General features: G+C 43.9%; 1 protein-coding gene across 7 annotated transcripts in view; it reads left to right on the top strand.

Moving 5' to 3' along the window:
- Positions 1–5,318: 5,318 nt before the first annotated feature.
- Positions 5,319–23,630, top strand: part of TLE3 (TLE family member 3, transcriptional corepressor) — a 59,609-nt gene continuing 41,297 nt past the window's right edge. For all 7 annotated transcript variants that reach the window (XM_072615411.1, XM_072615400.1, XM_072615408.1 and 4 more), the window contains exons 1-4: positions 5,319–6,551; positions 7,197–7,297; positions 7,876–7,939; positions 9,300–9,344. In XM_072615411.1, the coding sequence (XP_072471512.1) occupies positions 6,528–6,551; positions 7,197–7,297; positions 7,876–7,939; positions 9,300–9,344 (234 nt within the window). In that variant the 5' untranslated portion in view covers positions 5,319–6,527. The remainder of the gene's footprint in view (positions 6,552–7,196; positions 7,298–7,875; positions 7,940–9,299; positions 9,345–23,630) is intronic.

Below are 23,630 nucleotides of genomic sequence, written 5' to 3'. Positions count from 1 at the left end.
GACCTACTTTTCCAGCCACTGTCAAGTTACTTTCCTCCATATACTGTACCCTCTAGCCAAACTAGGCCATTCAATTTGTGCCCCTTTCCCATTACTTGCTGAATTACTCATCCTTTAAAGGTCAAAATAAAGGCCACCTCTTCCAGTGTTCTATAGGATCTTCCCTCTGGGATCTCATAGGTCACTTTGTTTTTCACCTGTCTGATTCATGCATAATGCAATATTGTACATTATAGTTATCTCTGTTAGTGTTTTATTACCCTAATACACTACAGCTTCGGTGAGGGCACAGATCAGTTTACCTAAACTCTGTAAACACATCGTAATTTTTTTGTTGAATAAATGAATGAGTGAGTGAATGAGTCTCCCAACATTCTTCCAACCTTTGGCCATCCTGGTCCTGTTATTTATTTTCTGGACCTTGGATATCACCGTCCCTTCCTTAACCTTGGTTTTCTTCATGTGTCAAATAAAAGCGTTGGATTAAATCAAGGGGGTCCTTGAACTAGTTTAAATTTTTTTCATAATTATATTTCAGTATAACTGATTTCCTTTGTAATCTTACATATTTAATTATCTGCACTTAAAAACATTCTGAAGAGGCTGTGACACACACAAAGGTGAAGAATTCTGGATGAGATGATATTTATGGTTGTTTCCAGCTGTAAATCCTCTGGTACATTTAAATTCTTTCTGATATCACAAACAGGAAAGCTATAGATCTCCATATGGTTTTTCAAGAAAAGAGATGAACAAAGCAAATGATTTTAGAAAGCAAAAGTAGTGGAAAGTGGGTAAAGAGCCTCTGGAGCATCTTGGAAGGAGGTTTAGGCATCTCTTTTGCTGTCAAAAAAAGATGAAAAATCCTCAATCCTAGGTCACAGCCAGTAAGGTCCTTCAAATACACTAAAAATTAAGGTTGGGCTAGGGTGGTGGGTGGGTTGGAATCCCGATGCTTGCTTGTTCTGCATTATTCCCAGGGTAAATTGTTCCTTCCTCTGGATCTATTTTTGGGGTGTTAGTGTGTACTAAGAGGCTGATGGTGGTGATGAAAATGATAACAATCATAACAAGGGAAACTCTTTATTATTAATAACAATAACGAGACCAAGGGAGAGATTTCCTGGCATTTTTTTTTTCTAAAAGGAGATAATCTCTCCTCCTTGGGACATCTGAGCAGTGCTCTTTGAAAAATCAAAGTAACCAAGCAGTCTACAACCCCTGAACCTGCCAAGCCAGACAGCTCTATTTCGGGAAGGGACAGAAGGGAGAGGTTTAAAAAAAAAGAAAAAAAGAAAAGAAAACTCAAAATAAAAATGGATGTTGTGATCAGCTCTGAAAATAAAAGGCCAGAGCCTTATAGATCTGTTGACGCCAGTCACGAAAATCAGTAGCAGCAGGAGTTCAAGTCTGGGGCAAGCCCCCACCCACCCCCATGGAAGAAAAAAAAAAAAAAACCTTTTGCCTCTCCTTTAATCCAGGCCTGGATTTCCTTCTTGCCCTGGTGACTCCCGTGTGAGCCAGGAATTCCTCTCCCACGTGGGGTGGACTCCAAGGTACTCAATTAGGCAGCCAATGAAAAGTCAGTTCTCCAGTAGCAAATGACCCTGACACTTCTTGTAACATAAACAGTTGAAACGTTTCCAATTAGAACTGGAGACAGAGACGTTTGAACTTTTTTTTTTTTAAATAATTGTCAAGCGCCTTGGATTGTGTGTGTGTTTTCTTTTTCCTTTCTCAAACACCAAGGTTAAAAATGTATTTTTTTTTTTTGCTCAACTTGCCTTGTGGTATGGGGTAGAAGTGGGTTTGTGAAGTTTAAAAAGAGATCCTGACCTCTTCTCTCTGTACCCTTAGTTTTTCCCCAATCCCCTTTATGCATAGAAGATGACTTGTCCCTAAAGACAGGAATCCCAGGTTTGAAAGAGTTGTTTAGGGCAACGGATTGAGGTAGTAATCTGAAGTCAGAGCTTTGGAAACCTCCCTATCTAACACTTTTGACCCTTCTCAGGTGGTTTTACCCAACAATAACAAGATGAAGCTGGTTTCAGAAAAATGAGGGATAGCCCTGCATGGGCCTCATCAAGAACCAGGGACTAGAGCGCAAAGCCGGTTTTTCTTTAGGCCAGAATTCTCCTCCACCTACCTGTGCAGCCTAGACCAGCCCCAGCGCTGTTCCATGGTATTCCTTCAACACCAGTCTTTCTCCCCACCCCCATCCAGGGGAGGGCAAAAGTCAACCAGGGGACGCTGCATCTTGAAGGCATTATATTTAATAAACGTGAGACTTGCATTACTTCTTCCCGCTTCCCTTACACTCCCTGTCCCCCTTCTTTTCGTCCCAAATAGAAATCCAACGTGGGTTCCCCCCTTTTTTCAAGACCTTTAACTACTCACTTTGATAACCATCTTCAAAGGGTACCTTTTAATTTAACCCCTTTCCCAATGCTGTCTTTTTTGCCCTAGCTCCACTGTGAGCACACCAACTCATCCTACTCAAACCAACCCCTCCTTTTCCAGACTCAACGACAACAAAAACGAGAGTCAGGTTCTTTTTTCATGGGTTGAAGCAACTACCTGCTTCATGTGTGTTGAGATGAGGACAGCTGAGGTTTTTTTTTTTTGTATGTGTGTATTTTTTTTTTTACCTTTTATTATTTAAATTGATACGTTTCATTACTAGGGAGAAAAATAAAATATTCCTTTGATACACAAAATCAAATTGATATTTAGCCTCTGCTTACTTTTTTATGCATGGCTCCTTTATACCACATGGTAGTGACAGATTGTTTGAGCTGGAAGGAAAAGCCATTCAAAGCTAATTAAGCAGCCATTCCAAGCACTATTTGCAAGCGGGAGGCTCAGAAGCCCAGGCATTTGTCAGCGCTCCCCGCCCCGCGTGGTTTTGACTGACAAGCCCTGCTGGAGAAAGACAGTCCCCACCGACTGCACCAATTGGCGACTAGCAGCTACCTCACCTTTTCGTGATTGGTTATTGGAGCCTTGACGGGGGGCGGAGTCGGCGAATCCCACGTGGGGCACCTGGCGAGGGAAGGGAGGGGTGAAAAGGGGAGGGTGAGCCCACCCGTGACGTAAGGGGGAGGGAAGAAAGGGGGGGAGGAGAAGAAGATAGAGAGAGGAGCCATTTTGTGTCTAATAGATGCTGTAGCCAGATGTTTGCATCTGCCGAACCGGGTTCTCCCCTTCACTCTTTCAGCTCCATACACTATTTTCATATTGGTGTAAATAAATAAATAGATTTTAAAATGTGGTGTTGGCAGGGCCTTGTTGTAATCGAGAGACAAGTGTTAACTCTTTAAGAAACTGAGGCACTCACGTGTAACTCCTTTTTCACCCTCCCTCCCTGGACTCGCAGCGTTGGAAAAGAGATCGCATCCTCCTCATTAAAATGCAAGCGCCAATCTCCGCTCTTAATGAGAGGAAAATATAGATCCAGGCCGAGGAAATAACCTCGCGACTGCGCTCGCGCGTGTCCTCTCCGGTTCTTCTTTCTCTCCAATTGTACCACCTCGCCAACATGTTGGGGAAGATCCTTTTTGCTAGCTTGCCCGCCTGCCCGCCAGCTCTTTCCTCCACTAGCCCGGAGCTGACATGGTTTATTGATGATTTACAGAAATGATAAAAGAAGAGGTGGTACGGGTGGAGAGGAGAGGATTGGGGAAAAGACTGAGAGAATAGTTATTGGCTTTCACCTGGCCATAATTGGTTGCTCAACCCTGATGGTTCTATGTTTGAGAATCCAGGTTTTTGTTCCTTTGTACAAGGAGGAAGAAGAAGGGTTTGTGTGTGGGGGGAGGGAAGTGTGTGTGTGTGTGTGTGTGTGTGTGTGTGTGTGTGTGTGTGTGTGTGTGCGCGCGCGCGCGGGGGGGGGGAGGGTGAGGTGGGTGGGGGTAAGACAGTGTCTTTTCTTTTTTTTTTCTTTTTAATTACACACACACACTAAAGGCCTTCTCTTTTTCCTCTCCAGATCCGGCCTGGAGTAACCCCGAGATATAGTGATAAAAGACTATCGGTGATGGGTTTACTGTTTCCCGTTCCACCTCTCTCTCTCTCTCCCCTCACCCGCCCCGACTTATGGCAGCAACCAGCTAGCCCGGGAGATCGGTTGGTCTTTCCAACAACTCAGAATCCTCCTACTCTTAGGGTGTACCCAGAAAGCGCTCTAGGTTAGTTTAGCGGGAGCCTGTACTAGGAGGTGCATTATCAGACCCTCAATCTTGTTTTTGCCTCAGAGCATTCTAATCCTATGGTGTGGAGTAAATTTAGTCCTCCTCTCTAATAGGCTTAATAAAATGCTGTGAGAGTGGATAGCTTTTCTAACTGGGGGGAAAACCCTCTGCTACTATCCCAGAGAGGCTACTGTGAGCATTACTTTGTAGTGAGAATGCAGGGATATTCAAATGATGTTTGGCGAGTGTGTAACTTGAATGATGGTTACCCAAGTACTTGACCAAGACTGCTCAGACTGGAAAGGAGACCAGAGTTCAGGGATATGTGAGTGAAACAGGTAGTCCGGGTGGAACCGGGTTGTTTCCATTTTTTGTTAGCAGCCAACCAAGAGTTCTTCAGACCTTCTCACTACCCATCTCACATCAAAGCGGGTGTTTATTTTGCGAAAAGACTGGAGCATGAAAGAGAAAATGGGGCGGAGGTGGGGGTTAGTAGGTTGAGGAAAAGAAAGGGCCGCCTGGCTATTCTGAACACATCTTTAAATTGGGGGTGGAGGGAGAAGCAACTTTGGGAACAACCATTTTATCCGCACTAAATCTTGTGAACTGAAAACATAAAAGTGACAAAGCGATTCTGTTTGTTTTATAGTATCTAATTGGACTGCTTTGCAGACCTAATGAGATTAGAGGGAGGAATCGTTCGCCGCCGCTGCAGAATAAACTGATACATTATTACAAGCCACAGGTTTTTTTAGAATTGTAGAGAGGATGTCTTTTTTTCTTTTGTTATTTCTCTTCCTTCTCCCTCCCGCCAGATAATTATTTGCTAGTGGATCGTGGGAAAAAAAAGAGGAGGGAAAAAAACACCCTAGCAGCCCAGGACCATAATATATATCTATTTATTATATGTCTTTCGGTTAATTCTTGATCTGAGGAGCGCTGTTTTTCACTCCCATGCGAAAGTCACCAGCGGGTAGGGGCTGATTGCTACTTTTCATGCATAGTTTTAGACACAAGAGGGCATTGTGACGTCGCCCCTGCAAGCACCCATTCGCAGGCCGAGTTCGGCCGCCCCACGTGGGGGTTCGGCGCTCCCATTGGCCAGCGCCGGGCAAAGCTGCCACATTATTTTGTTACTTTTCAGTCCCTATTTGGAACTGCTCTCGCGGCAGTTCAGACCTCGTGCTTGTCCCTCTAGCCTCTGTCTGTGTGTGGTATCCGCAAGGTCCGGGGCACTTTTTTTTTTTTTGGTGTGAGTGTATGTACGTGTGTGTGAGTGTGTGTTTTGGGGGTTAGTAGAGGAAAGAGGAAAGGAGAGGGGCCGAGTGGAAAGCCACAGAGCTCTCTTGTCTTGCTGGGTCTTTCCTCTCGAGCGTCTCCCCTTTGCCCGTCCGCCGAGGCAGCAGCAAGAGGGCTTTCTTGTCTTCGGGATTTGCCATTCTCTGGCTTTGAGGAGAGCCAATTTCTCCCTGGAGTGGACCCTGGCTAGTTCCTTCCTGCGCCTGGTGGAGTTAGGATGCCAAGCAGTTGAATCGAATCTACTTAGAAGCGGCTTTTCTCCAGCTCCGGGAAGGGAATTGAAGCCACAGCCACCGCGGAGGAGCAGCTGGGTTCTCCGAGGGGGGTGGGGGGAGGGTGGTCAAACGGCCTGAGCTGAGCTCCTGTCCTCACTCCTCGGCACTCTCACCGCCTCAGCTCGCCACCTTGGTCCTTCCTAATTCATCCTTTCTCCTCCGGGAGGGCTTTCTTCGGAGCCAGCGCGGAGCCCGGCTACGTAGGGGAGCTTGTGAGCGCTCGGGTTGGTGGAGCTGTCTGGTCGTGGCCCCCTCCCAGCCCGGCGGCGGTGATTCGAAGGAGGGGGTAGAGGAGGTCAGTAGTAGCTGCATCCACTGGTCTCGGGACTCCAACGCCGGACACCGCACCCTCCCCCGGTGAATCCGCGGGGAGGACAAGGATGTCTACGAACCCCCCGAGTCTGACTCCCTCTTCGCACTCGAGGGAAACCGGCCGGCTGCTGGCGGCGGAGCCCTAGCTAGACAAAGACAAGGAGACCCCCCCATTCCCCACCCCCAGCAAGCTTGGCCCCGGCCTCCCCATTCGCTTTCTGGAAGGACTTTTTTTCCCCTTAATTTTTCCTTGGCTCTTTGTTTCTACTTGTGTCTGGTTCCTGAGCCTGGGATATTGTTCCGAGAGTGGGGTGGGGGGGCGCGGGGGAAACCGCTCAATTTCCCTGCCGCCCCCTGGTCCGGCTTTCCCCGCTCCCCCTCTCCCTCACCTCCGCGGGTTCAGGTCTCTGTGCTTCCACCTACTCTCGCAGAATCACGACCCCTCCCTGCGATGTATCCGCAAGGCAGACATCCGGTGAGTAATTGTAACTAGATTTATTTAATCATCTATCATTGGAGGGTAAATGAAGCTGTTTATCTTGCACCTCCATTTTGCTTGTTACCTTTATGGTGTGTGTGCGTGCGTGCGTGTGTGTTTGTGTGTGTTTGTGTGTGTGAGTGTGTGCGTGTGTGCGCACTCTAACACAAAGAGGGAGGAAAGGGGGGGGCGGGGGCGGGCTGGCGGACCGAGATGTTTAAAGCCTTCTGGTGCGCTTTGGTGCGGCTGGTGTAGGAAGATGAAGTGCTTTCACACATACACTCCTTCAGTCCCCCCACTCACCCCCACCTCTGCGTCTAAACAAACAGTGCTTTCCCCCTCCCATTCCTTCCATGGGATGCCGCTGGGATGGAAACCCTGTAATGGAGGGAAGTGCTTTGGGGTGCCTCTTCTCACGGTAGCTAAGAAACTTGGGTCTGAGGGGAGGATCTGGTTTGGAGGGTTGAATAGACTGGAGCAGCCGCGCGGATTGGAGGGGGGCGGGGGGGGGGGTGCTGCTCCAAGGCTAAGTAATCGAGAGAGGCAGGACTAGGGGGCAGATGGTCGCTGTTTTGCCTGTCCGGATCCCTTCACTGATCTCTTTACTCCTCTCTCCCTACGTCTGTCTTCCCCTGACTCTAGGCTCCCCATCAACCCGGGCAGCCAGGTTTTAAATTTACTGTGGCTGAGTCCTGTGATCGAATCAAAGACGAATTCCAGTTCTTACAAGCTCAGTATCACAGGTAAGGTGCGAGATGGAGGCTGGGAGCTAGGCAGATCCCCAGGGTCCCTCAGCACACTCTTCCCCTGTTTCCCTAGGGGTTCAGAAATCCCCGCGGAGGAGAAAAGACTTGGGGGTGCAATCCTTCATTTCCCCATTCGAAGCGGTCCCAGTTTAACTGTTTGTCACCCGGAGACTTCAGTCTATACTCTCAATACCATCCCTTCATTCCCAGAGAAGTTTGGGGTAATTTTGAAAGGGGTTCAAGGGTGAAGATTGCTCCCTGCTCCCGTGCCAGGTTTTGATTTTAGGGTCTTTCGCCACTTTCTTTACTGACCTCCCCCAACCTAGGTCTCAGAGAAAGTTGACCACCCTTCTTGAGGGTGGTGGGGCTGTAAATGTGGATAAGTTGATTTTCCTATGCCAACTGGAAATTGTATAGTGCTCTGGGCAGGTAGAACAGTGACTTTTAAAGTCCTCTTTCTTGCCTTGTATATATTACTAGGACCTTTTCTACCCTCCAGTCTCCAATCCCACCTCCCTAAAAGACTCTTTGCTTGTGAGTACGTTCTGAAAATTATCTGGTTTTGATCTTTATAGTCTCAAAGTGGAGTACGACAAGCTCGCCAACGAGAAGACAGAAATGCAGCGCCATTATGTTATGGTAAGAGCTGATCTACAGAATGGCCCAAGAGTTGGGAGTTAGGGAGTTTTGGAGGAGGGAGGACCAAGGGTGGTGAGTGGACAACAGAGGTAAAGTCAGACCGGAGCCCAAACTTGGAAAATACGATGTGTGTGGAGAGGGAGAGCAAGGAAGGTGGACATTTGGTGAAGAACTGAGAACAACGTTTCAGTCTCTGTTTTTCCCTCTTATCCTTCTAACTCCAGGGTTCCTAGGTTCTGTCTAGGATGCTCAGCAGGAAAATCCTTCTATCTACATTAAAGGGGGATGCTACTGTAATAAAAAGAGACACTTTAGCTCACAATTGTTGGGGCTGGAATCAAAAGGAGAACTGGTCCCATACACTGACCTCTCTCCAAGTGTCTATTACTTGTTTTTGTTTTTTATTTTTTATTTTTACTCTGACACTTCCCAAATGTTCTCCAGTGGTTGGTTGACCCAATCCTCTATTATATCCAGGGTCAATCTGCTTTTGTGTTGGGTAAACTCCTAACTTTGGAATCTGTTCAGTAACTTTACTGCTGTCTTAGCCTTTTGGTAAAAACAGGGTCTTTCACCACTTTAATGTTTAGGCCTTACTCCTGGCCTTCAGGATCTGGTCTGGCCTTAAAAGCCCTTATAAACCATTCTTCTCTGACCTCCTTCCCCCAGTCCCCTTTTAAGGAAGAATGAGCAGCTTTTGTAGATAGACATGGTAGTCTACCCCCTTCTCAGACCTTTCTCCCTACCACACCCCAACCCCAACCCAAGCCAAAACAAAACTTGAGAAATCTTTTTTTACCAAATCTCCATTCAGGGGCAGTAGGTGGAATGTCTCTTCTTTTTATATCCCTGAGATTAACACAGCAAGTCTAGTCTTCAGTTTGTAAGTGAGCATAGAAGATACTTAAGCTCTTCTCCCCCACACTGCTTTCCACATAAGAGGCCTTTGACACTGTGCTAAATAAATAATTCTTAGAGGAAAAGAGGTAGCAATGTCCCAGTGTACATAATATTCTCTGTTGAACTCGAATCTTGTATCAACAGGATATGTGGCACATGTACTGCTAGAAGGGAGGGGGATCGCTATTCTCACTATATATATATATATACGTATATATACATATATACGTATATATATATGTTCTATTTGGTGGTAGGAGAAACACTTGTTCATTGTTGACTTCTGGGGCCTCTGTAGGCTGGGCTATTGGTTTTGATTTAAAACTTCCTTGGCAAATCTATCATAAGTACAGTTTGGCCAGAAACCTTCCTTATCACAAGCAGCATTTGAAGAATGAATAGATTTCTGTGTGGTTTGTTCATCATTAATGGGAACACTCTTTGCCTTTTTTTTAAACAGTACTATGAAATGTCCTATGGTCTGAACATTGAAATGCACAAACAGGTAAGTGATTGTTCCCAATCTGTGAAAAGAATGCATTAAAAGAGAGAAACTTGGTTGAATTGCAGTGTCTGTGGAATTTCCTGAGTTAATCTCCAGTTTGGAAAGTGAGGCTAGCTACCCACCCCACCCCCTCCTTGTTGTCTAGGAGGACATGAAACTCAAACTACTGCTTGAAGTGGGTAACGGTAGGGCACCTAGTTTTCTTAAGCTGCTGAGTTCAGTTTTTCGAATTCATTACAGAGAATGCTACCTAATTGTCAGGGGCATCTGATTTAACGTTTAGGCTTTACTTAATTGAGAAGTTGTACACAAGATGGAGGCACCCCTTAGATCTATCTGCTTTATATCTTGAAAGTGAAGGGGTGGCTTGCAACTTTTTATCTGCTTTTATGTAAAATTCTCTAGAGGAAGTGCTGGAGGGTTTGTTGGGGGAAAAAAAATGATGTTCTACCTTGATAAGATAACTGGTAGGGGCCTTTAGGCCCTAGGCACAGGAGTGTAAAATTTACTGGAATGAAGCAACAGAGATTAAGCCTGCTTATTTACTCTTAACTGAGACTACTTTTTAAAGCACTCCTCATTAAGAATTAAAGCTGAGACCCGATTGGAGTGGAGCTCCACTTTGGAATTTTGAAGTTAAACCAGTTTCCCCAGTAGGGGCATGGTTTAATGGATAGGTAGACTGTCTTCTATTGAGGTTGTTCTAAGTACCATGGGCCTCAAACCGAACAAATATTAATTCTTTATCTCAATGCATATCTGTGATCTGTAACTACCCCTGGGAGGGGTAAAGGGTGAGGCTCTTGGTATATTTATATTTGTGGGAGAGAGGCTGACTGTAATTTGGCCTCCGGAATGATTTGCATTGACTGAGCCCATACTGATAATGAAGGCTGGTTGGTCTCTTTCACAATTGGTGTTCCAATGTTGTTGGCTAATGCTGACTTTTGGCAATCTGGCTATGAGGTAAACTTGGCTATGAGGTTTAAATTCTGTTTTAGTTATGCAAAGTGTCAACGTTAGGACGATCACCAGGAGTCTTGGGATGTTGGAATTGGGAGGGACCTTAGAGATCAACTAGTCTAACCCCTGTATTTTGGGAAGAAACTGGGGTTCCTGAAATTTTAAATGCTGTCTACCACATCTGGATACCTCTTTAATGAACCCCAAGTGGATGGCCTAGTTGTTGTTGAGTTGTTTCAGTCATGTCCAACTCTTCGAGACCTCATTTGGGGTTTTCTTGGTAAAGATACTGGAATGGTTTGCCATTTCTTTCTCCAGCTCATTTTATAGATGAGGAAAATGAGGCAAAGTGGGTGAAATGACTTGGCCAGAGTCATACAGCTAGTAAGTGTCTGAGGTCAGATTTGAACTTGGGAAGATGAGTCTTCCCAGACTCCAGGCCCCACACTCTAACCACTGCACCACCCAGCTGCCTCTGTTCTTTAGTAGAGGCACCTGTAATATCCCAAAAGATTTCTCAGTTGAGCAGTTTTGTAGAGAGTCCTTTGGTGAGCCTAACCAGGAGAAGGCTGAAGCAGTGAAATTAAGACTATAATGTGACATCTTAATGAACTCTTAGGATTCTTCTTCGAGGTGGGAAGGTTAAAACCAACTAGACAGCTTTGTAATGGGATTATTTGAAAAAGTTTAACATTTGTGGGAATAATGTGGGAAACATTTATGGGAGTGTGGCGTGGACTTGATTCAGTTCCAACCCTATTACTCCTTATGGGACTGGGCAAATTCACCTCTAGACCTCATCTGCAGAATGGCAAGGTTGGCCTAGATTTGGGTGCAATAAAAATTCCTGAGTGTGTTGAGTAGGTGTGTGTGTGTGTGTGTGTGTGTGTGTATGCGTGTGTGTGTGTATGCATGTGCATGTGTATGTGCTTGTGTGTGTTGGGGATGGGAGCAGGTAGAGGGCCCAAGCCTAAAGAAACTGAAGTCCTGTCATCCTGACTCCTTGTCTCCCTTTGTACCCTTTTCCCCAAGAGCTGAGTTTCTTGGGTGTGTTTAAAGAGGGTAATTGCACCCAAGTTTAAAATTTATAGCAGCAGTTATCCTCAGAGCCTTATAATTAAGGCGTTATATGTTGTTGCATGTTGAGTTTTGCTTGGTGTTGGACTCCTGTGGCCCCAGTGAGAATGGATAAGATAGCCCTTTGGCCTAAGGAATTCTGCTTTGATTGATATAATGTAATGTATACAGCGATGATTTTTGTAACAATCCCAGTTTAAGTCAGGAATCTTGGCATACTGAGTGTTCAGAAAAAAATGCTAGTACAAAATCTTAACACATTTGGCATGTAATAGTTTAAGAAATGAGCCTCTTGATTAAAAGAGCCTTCCCTAAATTCTTCTGGATGATTTGGGAATTAATCTACTGTACCTGTGAGTCATTGGCCCAGTGAGGTTCTCTCCCTCCTGCACTGGAATCTGGCTCCTGGGTTTGCTGTATCTGGGATGAGTGTTTTCCTTAGACTTCTTGTAGCTTTAACTTGCAAATCTCTAAGTTGGGTGAAATAGCCCTGTGGCAATGCAGGAACAAAGGCCGAAGGAGGTGAGGAAACCCTGTGATGATAAATGCAACCATAAGCTAATAGGGCTTGTCACTCCCCTGGCTTGGGAGAGCTCTGCAAAATAAATCCTACCACTAATTGTAGTGTGGGTACTGGGTGCATTCGGTGGATGGTGGTTAGGCCTGAGCAAACAAGTTTATCAGCTGACCTGTTTAGCGGTTGACTGGTGTTTTATCTGCACACACAATCAAGTGACTGGAGTGCCTGAATTATTCATGCAGTGTCCTGCCCTCTAGACTTGACTGTTCGTGTGATTACATCTGCCTGGAACTAACTGGATGGGTTCTTCTTTAAGTAGAGGGGTGGGAGGGGGATGGTCTTGTACATTTGTGTAATGCATTATCTACGTTGAACCTTCTAGAAGTGTCCAGGTCGTCAGTCCACAGAGCAGATGCCCTTCCCTTCCCACTACCACAGCTACATTTTTTTTTTCAAATTGGACATAAAAATGGATGCTCATTCATGTTTCTATGGGAAATTCCAATTAGGTAGGAACCACAGGTTTGGCTGGATGGGCCCTAAAGTATTGACAGAGGACAGCCAATGATGTGAGCTCAGTTCATTTTGGTTTTATAAACAAGCTTAAATGTGGATTTGCTTGTCTCTTCACTGTCTCCCTCTCTCTTGGCCTTCAGATCACTGAGAGGTTAATAAATGGTTTCCCCCTCCTACTCTTTTGCCTCCCTCCCTAATTATGACAGTTTAAATTACAAAATCTCTAGGGCTGGGTTGCCCTTGCAGGGATTTCAAGAGGTCATCTGGTCCAACCCCCAGCCTTCAGGCAGAAAGTCAAGGATGATTCAGGGGAGGCTGAGTGCTTACCAGCTCCCATCTTTCTTGTTCCCTGTTCTTTCCCAGTAGCATCCAGAAATAACAAAGTTAATTGAGGGACAAATCCTAGAAAGTTAATGAACTTTTCTGCCTTAAATGAACAGTGGTGATGATAATGATAATATATTGGGTCACCGGCAGGAGTGGGGAACCTGTGGCCTTGAGTCCAAGTCAGAAGGCTACACTTGAGGGCCTAGAAGGCCACATGTGGCCTTGAGACCAAAGGTTCCCCAGCCCCGCTTTAGGATTATCCAATTTAGTCTGTTGTTTAGTTTTGGATTTTTGGGGGAGTGGGAGTTTTCCATGAGATAACCCAGATACAACTGTCATACTCCATTGGTATTTTCACATCAGAAAAGTTGGAGTAAAACTTTAAGCACTTTGGATGAACCCCTTCCCCCCCTTGGAAAAACTTACTGCAAGATGTAGATAAGAGAGTCTTAACAGGACGGGTAGGCTTGGAAAGACTGTGATCTGCTTTTGTTGGAGGGTATCCTCACAAATTCATTTCATTATTTGAGTCAGTTTTAAAGAGTGAGATTTAAGGCATTTTGGTTTCAAAGCAACATTATGTGCTAAGAGGAAAATGTTCTTGTTCCATAAACCACCAGACTTCAGTAAAAGGGCTTTTTAGTGAGACAGAAGAAAAAGATCGAAGACTCACTCCTTGGCTGTTAGGAAGCCAAGTATTTAGACTGCCACAGGCTTTTATATTAATATCTAAAGGAGCTGAGGCTATAAACTTAGTGTACAGAAGTGCTGAGTACCTAATTTAAAGTTTTATAACTGTGTCAGCTTGCTCTCTTTGCACTCATCATGTTTTGAATTGCTAGTTAGATTCAAATATTTGTCCAACTAATGATTAAAAATGGATAGCAATCCCCATGTGTCTTAACTAGTTATTCTAGGTAGAAGATTTCCTACAGAGAGTGAAGATAGCTTGTAAACTTCCTTTGGGGTGGGGATGAAGTGTTAGCACATCAGGTTGTATAGGGCCTGGGAGTCAGGAGACTGGGGTTCTCGTTCTTCACCTTGCCATTGTCTAGCTGTGTGACAAGTCACTTAACTGGATCGGGATCTCATTTTTCTAATAAATGGAGTGTGCTCAGTTCAATCCACAATTAAGTGGATTGAAGCCGCTTCTACCTCCAGAATTCTGTTTCAGTATTTTGCCATTCAGATGGTGGAGGAGGGTCGTAGGGCTTCCCTAGTAGATATTCTACAAGAGCCCTATGACCCTGAATGTAGAGTATATATGTTGGGGGGTAGCTAGATGGCACAATGGATAGAGTGTCAGGCCTGAAGTCAGGAAGAACCATCTTCCTGAGTTCAAATCTAGCCTCAGACACTTTGTAAAGTTACTTAACCCTTTTTGCCTCAGTTTCTTCATCTGGAAAATGAACTGGAGAAGGAAATGGCAAATCATTCTGGTATCTTTACCAAGAAAAAACCAAAAATGGAGTCAGGAAAGGTCAGAACTGAACAACCACTAGAGTAACAACATCGCCAAACATTATTGTACTCTGAATGCCTGTAGGAATCTAGTGTTTTGCACAAAATAGGTGATCAATAAAGAGTTGTCATGTATAGCGTGAGCTAATTTTGGTTTTCAAATTCTGAGAAGGCTTTGTTGGTTGGTTGGTTTTTGAGGGGGTGAGTAGGAGAACCTGGGTAAGATGATTTCAGTCCATGGTAGTTTGAGAAAATACACTTCCAGATTATCTGGCTGAGAATAAGTACAAGTATTCAGTGATTCCGGCCAAACTCTGAAATCTTTGCCTTCCTTCGTAACAGGGGCTTTTTTGTTTGTTTTTTTATTTGGTCCTATTTTGTTTTTTTAATACACAGTTGGAGTTCTAGATTCTTTCATCAAACTTTGGTTTACGCATTTTAGTCCTGTCTTCCCAACTAGATTATAAACTTTTGCAGCAGGACATTTTTCTTTCTGGATTCATCATAGTGTCTAGTATACTGTTAGGTAGGGTGTGTGGTAGGTGGTTTGGTAATTGTATAGTTGTGTATGGTCCAGTGACATAGCTGGAGAGAGGGGTAGGTTCTAGTTCCAATCTGACCTCTTCTGCAAACAAGAGAATTGGGCCCCGGGTGATCTGACCTCTCGGATACTTTCTAGCTCTAAGATCCTGGGACTCTGTGTTCACCTTCCATAGGACCATCCAGGTCTGGCCTTGCGCCTATCCACTGAAGCCTTGTTGGGGTTGGCTCTCTCTTCTTTCCCTGTCATCTGAGTTGGCAGCTCCCTGGACTTCATCTCCTGGTTTGGACTTTATTCCCCAAAGTGGCATTGTGTCTCCTCTCTGATATTGGTAATTCTGTAATGACTGGTTGTGACCCACCCCCCTCCCTCATATTTAATTCTCATCAGTATAGCTCTCCACTTTGCTACTAATGATAGCAGCCAGCAGAATAGCTTTCAACATGCCATTGACAGTCTGGTTTAAGAGAGCACTTGAAAGAGTGCTAGACAGCTGAAAGCACCCATAATTGTGTACCGCGGTGAGAACTGCCAGCTCAAGGGCCTTGTTTTCATAGGCTTAAAGGGACAATATCTGGTTTTCAACAAATGCTTCCAGTGACTTACATCCAAGATGATTTCTTCTCTTGTGTCCTCCCCCTTTCCTCTTCCTCATCCATTTTCATTTCTTGGTGTTTTTTTTTAGTGGATATATTCATCTCTCTTAAGCTGTTCAGAGTAAGGATGTGCGTGTGTGTGTATGTTTGTGTGCCTATGTGTATATGTATATATACATTATATCTCATGTATTACACATAACATACATTATATATAAATATGTAATATAATACATAATATGTATAGATGCATACACACATACTTGTGGGGGGGAGGGGAAGGAAAGCATGCATTTGCATGGATAGCTCCTAAGGATAAACCTTGTCATTGATGGCAAGTGTACTCTGGACTAAATGCCTGAGGAAATGAAACTGAAGGGCAGATTCAGACTAGGTTAGGGGTGTTGGGTAGGAGTGGGGGTCTGAAAGGCTCTGTAATACTAATTCTCGTGGGAACTCCAGCTGAATTTTTAGAATTTGCTTGCTCACTGACTATACAAGCTTTAGGTTTGGACAGCAGATCTCCCCAAGTCATTGAGCACGTCTGTCTGTACAGCTCTCAGCTAAGGCAAAATTACATGATGAATATGGGATAAGTGCTTTCTGAAAAAGATGAATGATTTAGACTTGAGGATGTCTGAGGTCCCTTCCTGCTCAGAAAAATCCTATAACGTAGGACCTCTTTATTTGGTACAGTATTGACATAGGAGAAGTACGATATTGGCATCTATGAAGTGTCAGGGCCAGGATTAGAACACTGCCTAGCTCTGTGACCATGGGCAAGTTTCTGAGCCTGTTGCCTTTTCTGTAAAATGGGGATAAATGATGCTTGTAACCTCACAGGGTTGTGGGGGGAAGCATTTGGTAAACCTTAAAGCGTCATATAATTATTAGCTATTGTTGTTATCCTTAATTTAATTTCATTCCTTTTCCTAAATAATTTCCTTTGGAAGACCCTTCCACGTGGTTCTCACCCTGCAGCTCCATTCATATTTATTGGAGATGGCATAGTTCCAGATGTTCTGTGCTTCTTTGAGATCTTAGAATGTTTAGAGCAAGAAGGATTCTTAGCGGTCTAGTTCAGTAGCCTCCCTCATTTTACAGATAAAGAAAATGAATTCAGAGAGGTAAAGTGATTTACACATAGTAGCCAGGACTTCCGATCAAGTTCTCCTGAGGCAACTCTCCTCCACTCAGTATCCATTCATTCTAGCATAACGAGGACCCAATTTCTAGCTTTTAAAATGTTATCCTTTTGAGGTAGCCTTGACCCTGTAGCTTTTATAGCTCAGTTGTTCTGCGGTACTGGCTTATGGTACACTCAGTAGAAGGACAGTTGAAAATTGGGATTCTTGATCTTGTTAATTCCAGTTTGAGATTGTATGTCCTCACAAGAGCAGCCCAGATTCCGCTGCTCCCTTTGTGTCCAGAACCCAAAGTGTAAGAGATATTATTGTAGGTTCATTAGGAGTCAGAGTTTGAGGGAGGGGAGGAAGGAGGAGGGCAGCTCTTCAGTCGTTGTTGTGGCATTTTTTATACCTTTTATGTGCCCAGTCATGTGCAATATGACTACGTGGGGTATAAGGAAAATCAGTGGTCCCCTTGCAGTGAAAACAAGACTTAAATACGTCAAGTAGTTAACACTCTAGGACCACACATAAAGTACATGCCGAGTGATGTGATATAGACTCCAGCTTCAGGGCTCTGAACAAGGCAGAGATTTGTGAAAGGATCTCTCCGCCGAGGGGGACAGACTTTAGTCAGCCCTTCATAGACAGTTTTGAACTAGATTTTTAATAGATTCTTAACTGCCCTTCTTTCTGAAAGGGGAAAATGTGATTTTTTTTGGGGGGGGGGGGCGGAATAAGAAATTCTCCAGAGCTTGAGAAATGTAAGGTTGGGTTCCTATCCAATTCAGTAAACATTCATTAATTTCCTACTATGTGTTAGGCACAAAGAGAAAAATGGAAATAATTTCTGCACTCAAGGGTCCACATTTTATCGGGGGGAACTCTAGGACCAAGTCATATGATTGTCTTCCTGCCAAAAAGCACACACACAACAACCAAAGAAAAGTTGTTGCCGTACTAAGGACATTCCCTTGGTGCCCATATGCGGTTAAGGCATGTCTTCCCTCTTCCCTCATCCAAAAAAAATTTTTTTTTAAGTCCTTAGAAAAAACTGAGCCCTTCCTTTCCTCACTTCAAGTACAGAGTAAAACAGAGATAGTTTAGGGAGGGTGGGAGTAGGAAAGACCTGACTTTTGCTCTGATCTGAAAGAGAAGACTTATATTTAAGACTCTCAAAAGCAGCTTTGCTGCTCTTTCTGCAGCTCTTGGCTTTGAACTCTGTCAGCTCTCAGTGATACCTGGTACTTGTGTGTAGTGCCTTTATAGCATGTGTATTTTCTCAGGGAGCTGTGATCCAGCTAGGAATCTATCCAGATTATCCTGCACAGTGTTTTATAAACCTTTGCAGATTTGGAGCACTTCAAGACACCTGCTTTCTTAAGTCCAAGCCATTTGAGAACTTTGCTCAGCTCTCCCTCTCTAGCTTCTTCCATTAGGCTGTCTTCCTTCAACTGGGATGAAATAAGGATCTCTCCCAGGTCTGGAGGAGAACAGTTACAGTTTTGCTGCTGATAAAATCATAGCAGTAAATGTGACATTTATTCCAAGAGTCGCTGGGCAATGTTTTTCAAAAGTTATGTAAGTGGATGTTGAGAGAGGAACCCACTGGATGGGTCGCCTCTTTGGATATGGGAATTACGAAGCCTGGTAGAGGGAGGAGATGGTGTTTTAGGTAGTTTGGGGAGTTCCTCTGGACTGGGCACTTTTTGGACCAGGATTAAAGTGAACTGGGAGAAAGGTCTAGAGCACTAGGACTCAGATCTGAAGTAACAGCAGTCATTTAGAGAGGGCTTTATGTAGTGCTTCAGTGGTTTGCAGAGTGCTTTATATACATTTTTGGTTGTTCTTCAAAGTGACCCTGTGAAAGTAGGTGCTGTTATTATCCCCCTCTTACAGCTGAGGTAACTGAGGCTGAGAGAGGATACATGACTTGGCCCAGGGTCACCCAGCTAAGAAATGTCTGAGGCAGGATTCAAATTCTGTTCTTTCCAATACCAAATCCAGTACCACGTAGTTACCTAGAAGTAAAAAGTGCCTTGCCATATGCAGCATGCAAGAAGCTTGAGCATCTGGGCACTGTCTCCTTTGTGACCTTGGACTAAGTCATTGGGTGCTCTTCAGTTGTGTCCGACTCTTCATGACTCTATTATGGGGTTTTCATGACAGAGATACTAGAGTGGTTTTGCATTTCCTTCTTCAATTCATTTTACAGATGAGGCAACTGAGGCAAACAGGGTGAAGTGACTTGCCCAGGGTCACACAGCTAGTAAGTGTCTGAGGCCAGATTTCAACTCAGGAAGATAAGTCTTCCTGACTCCAGGTCTGTCAACGCTCTCCACTGAGCCACCTAGCTGCTCAGGTGACTTCCAAAGGTCCATTTAACTTTGTGATTTTAGAGCTTCTCATTCTGATAGATGCCTGCCTGATCATTGCTGATGGGCATGGGACAAGCCTTTAAGAGGAAAAAAGGCGTATTTTGATAAGTGAATACAAATAACTAAACTGAAGCACATGACTGGGGAGAGTTGGGGAGTCTTTTGCCCTTTTCATTTCACAATGATAATGGTTAATAATCATAGCTCACACTTATATAGCACTTGACAGGTTCCAAAGCCCTTTCCTCATAACAGTCCTTTTGAGGTAGCTTGTAATTTTTAAAAAAATGTGAAGGGCAGCTGGCCAAAGGGTATGCCGAATAAGGGTGTCTTGGTTTGCTTCTCATTTTCCTATGCTAATACACTTGCTTCTCCCTTTTTCCTTGCTCCTCCCATCACAATTGGAGCCCCCCTCCCCTAAATTCCTTCTCCCAGGAGATCTACTATAATTAAAAAAAACCCTCAGCATTAGTTCTGATGAGAGAGACCCCAAAATTCAATTTAATGACCTACCTCTGTGTAGTTTACTTTAAAAAAAAAGCAGCCTGTTGCTGGGAGAAAGAGATTTGCATAATGTTCTGAGGGGATTAGGTGGCTGGGGGTTGCCATGGCAACCCCATAGTGATGAATTGAGATTTTTTTTGTGGCAGGAGTTGGCTGATGGCGCTAAGCTAAGGGGGGAGGAGTGCTAAAGAGGGGGAATGTTGAAGGGGTGGGTAGCAGCAGGAGGCTCTGTAAGAGAGGGCCCTATTGGTTTTTAGGATTCAGGATGAATGGGCAGTGTTTGGGGGTATGTATGTGTGTGGGGGGGGAGTATATCCTATGAAAGCTTCCCCTGTTTCTGGTTATACAAGCGCTCTCTTTGAGAGCTTGATAGATCTCAAGCAGGAGCGGTGGGGGTATGGGAGGGGAGGATCATAGGGGGTGAGAGGCAAGCAGATTTAAATGTGTTTGGGAACTGAGAAATTGAAGTGAACAAATATTTAAAGATTATTGCATCTTGTTAACAGGAAGCCTGATGCCTGTAAACTTCGGAGAAGTAGAATCAAAGAGTCCTAAAGCTGGGGGACAAGTTATTTGATGCCTACTAGGTACAAAGCACTGTGCTAGGCACTTGTCCCGCCCATCAGGGAGTTCAAAGGGACAGATGATGTAGTAAGCACACTTAGTTATAATAGAAATAGCTCCTGCTGAATGGCTAAGGCCACTCAAAGTGCTAGGGACATTTGGAGGAGGAAAAGCTTATTTCCAGCCGAGGCCGTCAGGGAAGATTTCTTGGAAATGAGGTGGCATTAAAGCTAGGTGTGGGAAGGATGGGTAGGATTTCACGAGTAGTGAGGATGCAGGGCATTCTAGGAAAGAAAGCCAACAATGGATGAAGTAAGGAGGGGTCCAGCATGGCTAGAGACTTTACCCGGACCACCTGGGCCAGCCCTCTCCTTTGACAGAAAGTGTTCATTGAGGCCCAGATGGAGAACATGATTTGCCCAAGGTTATAGAATTCCCAAACCCTAGAGTAATTTTTCTGTCTTTCCCATTTTCACTTAACCTAAAGGTAAAAATGGGGTAGGACCCCGAAGAATGTGTGTGTTCAACTGGCATCTGCCTTCACTCACTAACCATAATCCTTAACCTGGGTGAATTTACTGGGGCCAAAATTTGAATTCTGCCTTAAGGGCATAATTTGCTGGGATTACTCCTGTCAGCAATTAGTAGATTGCCTCAAGGGCTGGTTTAAGGTTGAGTGTTGGGTTGCTGTGGTAGGGTGATGCCGGTGGTCACAAATCCCCAGGAAGGCTGTCCGGCCTAATACACTTAGTCCTCCTTGCATAAAGAATTCAATAGGTTCCCTTGGAAGACATAAATATTTAATGGAGTTGTAGTTATATAGAATTTGATCAATATGTCAATGCTAAAAGGGGTTTTAAGGAGGATCACCTATCATTTAGCACTCTGTGATGGAAGCCTTCACCAGCCCCTTGAGTAGCAGGGGTCATTATCTCCTGCTGCTGCTAAGTGGATCATTTATTTACCTTGAGCCTTCAACTTTCCAAGCTGTGTTTTTGTACCATAGCTCAGGCACACAGCCTAAATGACATGTATTCTTGGAAGACTGAACCAAAACCTAACCTATCTCAGTGCTACTCCTCAAAGATTCAGGTCCTCTTGGCTTTGTCTCTGCCCATCAGCCCAGGTCCTGCCAAAGCAGCAGAGCAAGTTTTATTCCCATCTTCCTTCCCCCCAGTATTGGGTTGAGGAGCGATTAAGTAGAAAGGAAAGTTGTTGTCAAGTCATTTTTCAGTTGTGACCAACTCTTTGTGACCCCATTTGGTGGTTTTTCTTGGCAGAGATACTGGAGTGGTTTGCCATTTATTATTTCCTTTTCCACCTCATTTTACAGATGATGAACTGAGGCAAACAGGGCGAAGTGACTTGCCTAGGGTAAAGTGTCTGAGGCCAGATTTGAACTCAGGAAGATGCGTCTTCCTGACTCCAGGCCCAGCACTCTACCCACTGGGCCACCTAGTTGCCCAAGAGTAAAAGGAAGAAATGTTATCATTACGTTAAATAATCAAGTTCTATCAAAGGCCTATCATTTTTTAAAAAATCATAGCATAGGTAATTGAATACTTTAAGGTAAAGCTGCCCGGGACATGCTATTCTGAAATCTTCAAATATTCAAGTGCTGCTAGCTACTCTCTGGCTGTTGGTAACATTGGGCTATGGAGGCCATGATTCTTCCTTCCATGTTTTCAATTTAAGATGAAGACAGCTCATCTGGAGCCTTCTAGAATCAGATGGAAGTCAATGACTGATCCTTCAAAGGGGAAATCATTTTTACAAACAGATCTAGGATGCTAGTGGGGTAACACTAAATAACAGCCAACCTTTTTAGAGCCCTTTAAGATTTACAAGGCACAGTACATACATTATCTCATTTGATAAGACCACATGAGATGGCGTAGTAGAAGGAGCACTGAATCTGAAACCTTGGTTCTGCATCTTAGGTGTAACTTTGAGGAAGTCATTTCATTTTTAGGTGCATAGATAAAGAACTTATTAAGTTCTTGCTGTGTGCCAGACACTGATAAGTACTGGGAATACAATGAAAACAAAAGGGAAAATAGTTCCTATCTTCTAGGAGCTTCTTTTCTTTGGAGAAACAATTAATTTATTTTCAGATCCACATTCTCTCCCTCTCACCCCCACACCTAATTTGAGGAAGTTAGGAAAACAAAACCCATTATAAACATGTATGATCAAATAAAGCAAATTCCTACATTGGCCATGACCAAAAAAATGTGTGTGTATACAAACGTGTGTGTATATACATACATACATACATACACACATGCATGCCTCATTCTGTACCCCAGGCCCATCACCTTTCTATCAGGAGGTGGATAGTAAGTTTCCTCTTGAGTCCTCTAGAATTGTGGCTGCTTATTGTATTGATCAGCATTCATAAATCTTTCAAAGTTTGTCTTTACAATGTAGCTGTTGTATAAATTGTTCTCATTTTTCTGTTTTTTTCACTCAGCATCAGTTCATACAAGTCCTCCCATGTTTCCCTGAAACCACCCCCTTCATCATTTCTTATAGCACAATGGCATTCCATCAACACATAAAAAATGTGTATGTATGTATACACATACTGTAATGTATTTAGTCATTCTCCAGTTGATGGGCATTTGCTCAGTTTCTAATTGTTTGCCACCACAAAAAATTGCTGTAAATGATTTTGTACACTTGGACCCTTTCCTTTTTCTTGGATCTTTTTGAAGTATGATCCTCGTATTGGTGTCAGTGGGTCAGAGGGTCTGCATGCACAGTTTAATCGCTTTTTGGGATCTAATAAAGAGCTTATATTCTAATGGGGAAGATAATGATCATCTCACATGGAACTTTCACTGGAAGGAGGGAGCTGCTGGGTAGAGACAGTTCTAGGGTATCTCTAAGACTTCTTGCTCATGTAAATACTAGGATTTGCTTGTTAAGTTGTGTGTCCCTGAGGAATTCTAACTTTCTGTACCACATCCCTCATCTGTAAAATGGAAAAATGATACTTGTATCACTGACTTCCTAGCGCTGCTGTAGAAGAGTGCTTTGTAATTGTTGAAGCAATGTAAATGCCAGTTGCCATTTTATTATGAAATGGCTTACATTCTTTTATAATACAGGTATTTTTGATGATAATTAAACTTCTTATAAAGAAAAAAATTCCTTTAAATCTTTGTATAGCTAAGTGAAAATGGAGCAACACATTTGACTCCCTTTTTTGGGAGGGGGAATGTGGGGAGGGTTTCCAAACCCAGTCAACTCTTGATTATTCATGGTAAGGCAAAGGACCTGTGGTATACACCACCCCAAGAAGACTAGATCCAAATATTGCTGTTTGACTTTGAAATGCAGCAAGTTTTTTTTTTCTTCCTAATTTATTTTCTTTTTAAGATCTTTTAAAATGCTTACTTTGCAAAACGTGAGATTTCTGTGCATTTATTAAATATAGAGGAGGGTGGGAACTGGGAGCAATAGTAACTAATTGAGCAAAGAAGGGGTAAGATTTTGGAGTCTTTGTGGATCGTTTTATTCTCCAGCCATCCAAACTTGCCCCCCTATTTTGTTTGTGTCGTTCACGAGCTTGCCAAAGTCCATTTCTCCATGGAAAATACAGGAGTCACTTCTTAGTGTCCATGTCTATAGGACAAATGCCAAATCCGTATGGGGAAGTAGGAAGTGCATTGGACTTCAGTCAAGAGACCCAAGCTGGGTCTTGCTA

The sequence above is a fragment of the Notamacropus eugenii genome, chromosome 1 (genome assembly GCF_028372415.1).
Source record: "Notamacropus eugenii isolate mMacEug1 chromosome 1, mMacEug1.pri_v2, whole genome shotgun sequence".
Lineage (NCBI taxonomy): Eukaryota > Metazoa > Chordata > Mammalia > Diprotodontia > Macropodidae > Notamacropus > Notamacropus eugenii.
Note: the sequence above shows the minus strand (reverse complement) of the source record. Positions and strands in the feature narration are given on the sequence as shown.